The sequence below is a fragment of the Amphiprion ocellaris genome, chromosome 4 (assembly GCF_022539595.1).
Source record: "Amphiprion ocellaris isolate individual 3 ecotype Okinawa chromosome 4, ASM2253959v1, whole genome shotgun sequence".
In the NCBI taxonomy this organism is placed as follows: domain Eukaryota; kingdom Metazoa; phylum Chordata; class Actinopteri; family Pomacentridae; genus Amphiprion; species Amphiprion ocellaris.
In genome coordinates, this window is record NC_072769.1 from 1,858,561 (window position 1) to 1,865,430 (window position 6,870).

The 6,870-nt window shown below is 37.7% G+C and overlaps 1 protein-coding gene across 1 annotated transcript; it reads right to left on the reverse strand.

Moving 5' to 3' along the window:
- Positions 1-233: 233 nt before the first annotated feature.
- Positions 234-6,521, reverse strand: uchl1 (ubiquitin carboxyl-terminal esterase L1 (ubiquitin thiolesterase)). The gene is made up of 8 exons (XM_055010386.1): positions 6,417-6,521; positions 5,830-6,334; positions 4,374-4,515; positions 3,648-3,733; positions 3,005-3,052; positions 2,506-2,575; positions 2,370-2,428; positions 234-1,295 (listed from the first exon to the last, which is right to left on the reverse strand). The coding sequence occupies exons 2-8, from the start codon at positions 6,016-6,018 to the stop codon at positions 1,212-1,214; spliced, it is 678 nt and encodes a 225-aa protein (XP_054866361.1). The 5' UTR covers positions 6,019-6,334; positions 6,417-6,521; the 3' UTR covers positions 234-1,211.
- Between the last annotated feature and the right edge of the window lie 349 nt (positions 6,522-6,870).

A 6,870-nucleotide genomic window follows, 5' to 3' on the forward strand; every position in this document is an offset into this window, starting at 1 on the left:
TGGAATTAAATATTTTTAAACAGCAACTAATTAACAAATCCAATTGTACAGGTTTACAGGCCATGCAATGACTAGGATGGCATACTAGGATCTTTTGAGTGCAAAAAACCAAAACAAATCGCATACCTACAGTGCGACCTTTGACATCTCATTCCTAAGATATCTGCCGCAGATTAAAAGGCCGGAGACCGATTTGGATTTTTTTCTAAAACAAACCCAGTAGGAGCCACATGGAAGTTTAATGGTTGCTTTATTGAATTCCCACAGCTGCATTACTAGTAGAACTACAGCAACATAGGATCTGGAAAGTGCAGAAAGGTAAACAGTTGAACACAGCCTAGACAATACTACTAACCCTGCACTACAAGACTACAACCCAACATACAGTAGCACTTTATTTGGATGGTCTCCTTCTTGACTGGGAGTTTCACTTTACCTGTGGTAAACTAGCACACCTAAGGTGTATTTAACTATTTGTGGATTGTAAACTCAACTCAAATAAAGTGCATTTGTCAAAACAGCAGTGAATTAAATAAAGGGAACAACTCGGATTCTCAAACTTCATAAAGAAAACCTCAGTTTTTCAGAAAAATGTCAGAACGTCGCTCAAAAGGTTGCAAGCATGCTCTGAACAATGGTCAAATTATTCCTACGGATACATTTGGGCTATTCTGAGGAATGTCAGATCGTTATAAACTCAACCACACAGCGACCAAAGGCATTCAGAGGAACAGGGAAACAAGTTTCCCCAAACAAGTGTTCGCCTTTTCCATCTCACTCTTATTGGCACAAAAGGTATTTAAGCATCGGACTTCTGAGTTTGACACAGATGCACCAGTGAGTACACACAAGAAAATAAGTACCAAAAAGACAAATACAGATATGCACCCAAGCAGTGGTGAAACCTGACCTCATGTTTTACAATTTCCACGGCTAGATGAAATCACAGAGTTTGGACAAGCTTGCATCGGTTAGCGTCGGCAGAACAAAAGGTTTTGATTGTGTTTGTGTGTGCGTTTGCTAAAACTAAAGAATGCTTTGTTCATGAGATGAGAGCAATATGCGGAAACAATATGTGCTTTATAGTGCATAGTGTCTGCAGATGTGTGTGCAAACAGGCTGCTCTGGGTGCCTGTTGATTGTGTTTGTCATGTGGATGCTCCAAGACATTTTGGTTAACAATTGGCTTGATTTGGTGTCCTGTGGAATATCTAACTCTGACAAAGGGCAACCGCAGAGAAACGGACTTCCCCATGCTCCCTTTCCATAAATCCACGACACACTCTGGCAGCATCCTAGACATGATCAAAAGAAAAGAAAAAGTCAACTCTTATACTGAATTTTCATCCACATCAAAGTTTTATGTAATGATTAAAAATGTCTCAAGTATATTCAACTAATAACTAAACTTCAACCATAAACTGTATTAAAGGAGTGGACAGAGAGAACATAAAATGAGTGTATGTATGTATATATATATATATATATATATATATATATATATATATATATATATATATATATATATATATATATATATATATATATATATATATATATATATATATATATAAATAAATGTAAGAAGATTTAAAACTTGTGATTGAAACCATAAACTCACTTGGACAGTGGAAACTGTGCTAACAAAAAACAAAAACATTATTTTATTTTTCAACATTTGATCAAAATACCCTTTTTTAATTCTAAATGTTTGTTTTCAAAATCAGAGTGAAAACACATGTTCAACTTAAGCGTCCCTCTACACTGGTGCATCTTCACACACTTCAAAGACATCAGCAGTCCTTTTAAATGAATTCCAGTAACAAATGCACGTAGTGCCCTCTTGTGGTAGTTTGACATCACAAGTTAAAAGGCCTTGTGTTCAGGAACACCTAACCTTGAACGACTCAACCAGGCTATAAGCAAATGTAAGTAAAAGTGTGATTTCTTTTAGTTGTATCAGTCACTCATTATGCTTATGAAAAAGACAGCTTCTTATTTATTTTTTTTATTTAGCAAACAGACTTCCATTGCATTGCTTGAGCAGCAGCAGTTCAAGCAGTTTTGCAACATCATTGGTAGTAAACAGCATTCCTTAAATGTCATCTATCCTAACACTATCTATACAACAAGTCTTACAGACATTGATATTTAGTTTGTATTTAACAATTTTTTATGACCTATACTGCAGATATGTCAGAGTATGATTTAGCAGAATTTACTGACTGAATCCAGACACCCATTAACCCAATTACCTATCTCAGTTTAACACCATGACTCATCAGAGATGATACACATTGAATAATGTTGCTCACATCTAATGTTAAAATGTCCATAAATTGTTAAAAACTCATCATATTTTGACATACCGTTATGAAGGAGTCCGCTTTGGTCACTCCATGCTTCACTGCTCCATTCATTCTCCCATCTTAAAAACAAATAAGATGATTAAGAATGCAGAATGTGAAAATACACACAGTAATGTACATGAAGACATGTGCTTACCAAATTCATAAAGCTGTCCATCTACATTGACAAAGGCAATAAAGTGAAAGTTGACTTTGTCAGCCTCTGGCTGTGGGAGTTGAGATATAAAGAATTAATGTAAGGGTAAATATTGTGAAACAAACAGGAAAAAAACTGCACACTGTTGCCATCAATACTATATACGGTTTGAATACAAACGTTCTCATGTTCTTAATGCCTCATATGCAAAGTCACAGATGGGCTATAAAGACAGAGGGAGTCAAACAGAGGTGAAATGGAACTCTATCTGGCAATCATTTAATACAAATCAGTGTAATTCTCAGGTACACTCCAGTATACTGACTACACCACAGACTGGATGCAACAATGACAAACAGGGTGACAAACAGGCTGACAGCTATCACATATGACTGGGTAACATCGATGAAGCAAGCATTCAGTAAACCTGCACATGCATGTTTGTAGTGTGAAAGTGGTATGAGATGTTGGCCATCAGTAGGTGCTGATGTTGTCTTACCCGACACTGTCCCTGCACTGCAACCTCATTGTGAGCCTCACAGATTGCCTGGAAGATTTAAAAAAAATAAATAAATAAAAATACCAAAGACATGTCAGTGCTAAAAAGATCATACTACTTTTTCAAATATAGATGCCAAGATGCAATGTAACGGAAAAACAAAAGCACAGTAATATCGTTTACAAGCAAATGGCCATAGCTAGTGACAAGGATTCAGCGGTGTGTGGCGCCCCCAAGTGGCTACAACAAAACATGTTGGTTAAGCAGCACAAACGGATTCTGAAAAATCAAGATTTACCTCAATGTCTGAGAAATGAAGATATTTTAAAACATGTACAGTCTTATAAATTGTAGCTGTGGTAATCCATATTTTTTTTATATATATATATATATATATATATATATATATATATATATATAAATAATATTATTTTATATTATATTATATTATATTATATTATATTTTAACTGAAAATGCTGTCCATATATATATACACAAAAAACATGCCTAAAGACACAAAACTGTGATTGTTAAAGGTGGGTAAAGAACTCACCTTAATACTACACACAATACATCACCATCTATTGCTCAGATTTGTAGTATACCAACAGATGAAGTGTATTTCCTTTAAATGCATCTTACCTGGTTCTTCTCCAGTTGTTTGGCACGGTCATCAGGAGACATGTTTGCTGTGTCATCTAGAAATTTCTTCAGCGCAGAGTCATTACCTGAAAACAAGAGAATTAGCTCAATCAGCAATAAACATGTCGATATTAAGTTATTTCTAACCACAACCTGCCACACCAAACAACTATGATTTAATCTCACAAGTAGTTTAAGTAGGAGCTGAAACGTAGCATTGTCTGTTTTTATAGTTCATTGAATTTCTCCTGTCCAGGACGATGCACTTGAAGCTCTAACAGCCAAATTTGTGACTTTACACAAATATAAAACTAGGTGCAGCTCAGTCTACCATTTATTCAGGCCATTTGTGCATCACTTCTTGCACCTTGGTTTAGACTTAGCTTCAAACCTGTTAACAATGCACTTCATAACAAACATATTTCAGTGACAAGCTCAAACTAAACAGTACCCCAGTCACAAGAGCAGATGTTGTATTTTACATCTTTGAAAAAGCATGCATTTTCAGCTTTAATGATTAGTCCAGGTTTGAGGATTTTTCATACACTGAAAGACATACACTGTTGGTTGTAATATGAATTATCTCTAACTGCTGAGACACTGATACAGAATTAAAATGCTAAATATTAATAAGTGCAGTCTAAATACAGTTGCATGCAAATTAATTACAGTAATATCAACAGTAGTTATTGTATTTACGATCATGTTGATTCCAGATGCACTCACCAAAACTGAGTTTGCCTTTATTGTTGGCCACAGCATGCAGCAGGGCGATGGTGCCACAAGAATTGACTATTGTCTGCTTCAGGAAATAAACCTCAGAGCCTCCTGAAACCTTGTCTGCCTGCTGCGCTCTGAAAGACTCATGCTGCCGTGCATGAAGACAACACACACACACACACACACACACACACACACGCAGACAGAGCATGGCCATTGTCATATGAGAACACAACGTGCAGCCAATTCTTTAAAAAAAGAAATAAAATATGTGCATGATTTAAGGGCACTATTAGAAATTAACAAGCAGCATAAAAATGCCAATTACTTGTGTAACTACATCTTCTACGGTGTAAAGAATTACTATTCATCTCTATTTTATATCGTCATAAATTGAATATCGTTGAATCACTGATCAGGCAAAAGGCCTCTGAAGACAACATCTTGAACTCTCCAAAACAGAAGAGCATTCATCAATTTTCTGATTTTGTAGGAAAACTGATAACTTGAAAAACTGAGAAATGAGAAAAATGTCCTCTGTGTGAGAAGTGTGGAGAATTTCCTATGCAATCACTTTCTTTGTGGAGCCAGTGGATCCCCCCTGTTGGTCATTACAAAGGTTGCAGGTTTAAGTCACTTACGGCTTCACTTTCCAGACCCAGAGCCCATGTCCATCCTTATTATTGCAGTCTAGATTACCAGTACAGTAATATAATATGACTTGATGCCATTAAATTTATTGATCATAGCACAGCTTAAAACAATAGTTCAAATTTTGGAGGCAGATACATTTTAAAGTCATTTTCTTACGGTTCCATCTTGGTAAAATGAACCCCCGATGAATGTATATCTTAAGCTATCTTGCGCATGTACAATAGTATCAAAAGCAGTTCCCAAAATACTGCATTATATTTGTGATTGCACTATTTGATCAAAGCTACCAATAACTTATTTCAGGTTAACGTTTTACTTCATGAAATCATTGTGATCTTCAACTTAAGTGTTAATCAACATAAATATAAGATACAAACAGTTCTTTTATTTGAAACCCCGGTAAATCATCACATTGAACATCACAATTTCATCACAAGAGTATGTAGAGCTCTCTCCCTTTTAGAAGAGAAAGGGATAAAATAAAGTAAAATTAAAATAGTGTTTTCATCGTACTACAATCTGGCCATTGACCCGGGGTATAAGGTGTGGTTCACAATACAAAGATTCAAGTCAAAATCAGAGTGCACATTGAAAATTTTTTTTTTTTTTTTAAAAAGGTAATTATCTGCTGATTCATTTCCTCACACTAGCCTGTCCATTCAAGTTACATTATAGCTCTGCATCTCAGCGTCGCCCCACCCCAGACAGCCTGTACCACTGGCTCACCCCACCCTCTGGTCTTACCCTTCCAGGAAGTAGTCCACACCACCACCCCCATTATTATGATTATCATTATTGTTTTTATTACCTGTTGCGTCAGGGGGAAGAGCAGCATCAAGGCACAGCACGGTTTCGGGACGGCGGAGAGCTGATCGCCCTCCAGCCCTAGCACGTCAACAAAGCGCCAGCTCTCACCCACGCCTAGCTTGTTCATCATCTGAAACACACGAAACACGCTCGGATGAATGGATGACCGAACAGCACAACAATCGGACATCGATGAATGATGCCTGGCGAGGCCGTTCAGAGATGCTGCGTTGTGCCGCTCCACTCAGACCACACCCTTCAGCCTAGACACCGGGGGAAGCTCCTGGAAGGATGCTGCCGCTCATTAAATTGACATGAACGTCAGGTTAGGTCAGCACAGGTTACAATAACTGCACTAACACGGTGGTGCGTAGTTACCTGAGGTTATGACAACACTGGTCTCAGTTCAACTGCCTCCCCAAACTTACCTGACAGTTGGATCAAAGGGTTACAAACATGTCGCCATTACTCGGCGGCTAACGTTTCATACGCACCTTGTTCAGCATCTGAAACGACACAAACACAGACAAGAGGTCAGTTTTGTGCCCGTTAACACGTTGCAGCATCGTTTAAGTAGTTATTCCCCACCTCGGGGTTGATTTCCATGGCGGTCCATTCCATGTTTGCGGTGTTTGGCAGTGACTCCGCTACTTCAACGATATATTCTGACGGTTTGACGGTTGAATCAGTTGAAGATACACTGTCCCCGCTTTTTATATCTCCGGTCGTACCATTTACCGGCAGACGCGGGGGTGGGCTCGGATCAAATGACCGTCGGTGCTCAGATTTCACCGGATTTCTGAGAAATATCAGATTCAAAGTAACCTCTAAATTTAAGTTTCTTCACGCTCAAATACCCCATAAAGAAAAAAAAACATGAAAAAAATGAAATTTAAGTGACATGACACCGCCAAATGTGAGATCACAGTGAATATATCCCGTTCCCTCTGGAAAGGAGGGTGTGACGTATTTATCACTCTTCAACACTTCTTCTGGTTAAAGATCAGTATCAGACTGAGTGGGAGTATAAGATTAAAACAGC

Coding starts and splice junctions, on each gene's coding strand:
- uchl1 (XM_055010386.1), bottom strand. CDS start 6,018: ATGTCCGATTGTTGTGCTGTTCGGTCATCCATTCATCCGAGCGTGTTT. Junction 4,516..5,829: donor TCTTCCCCCTGACGCAACAG/GTAATAAAAACA, acceptor CATGCACGGCAG/CATGAGTCTTTCAGAGCGCA. Junction 2,576..3,004: donor CAGTGCAGGGACAGTGTCGG/GTAAGACAACAT, acceptor CAACTCCCACAG/CCAGAGGCTGACAAAGTCAA.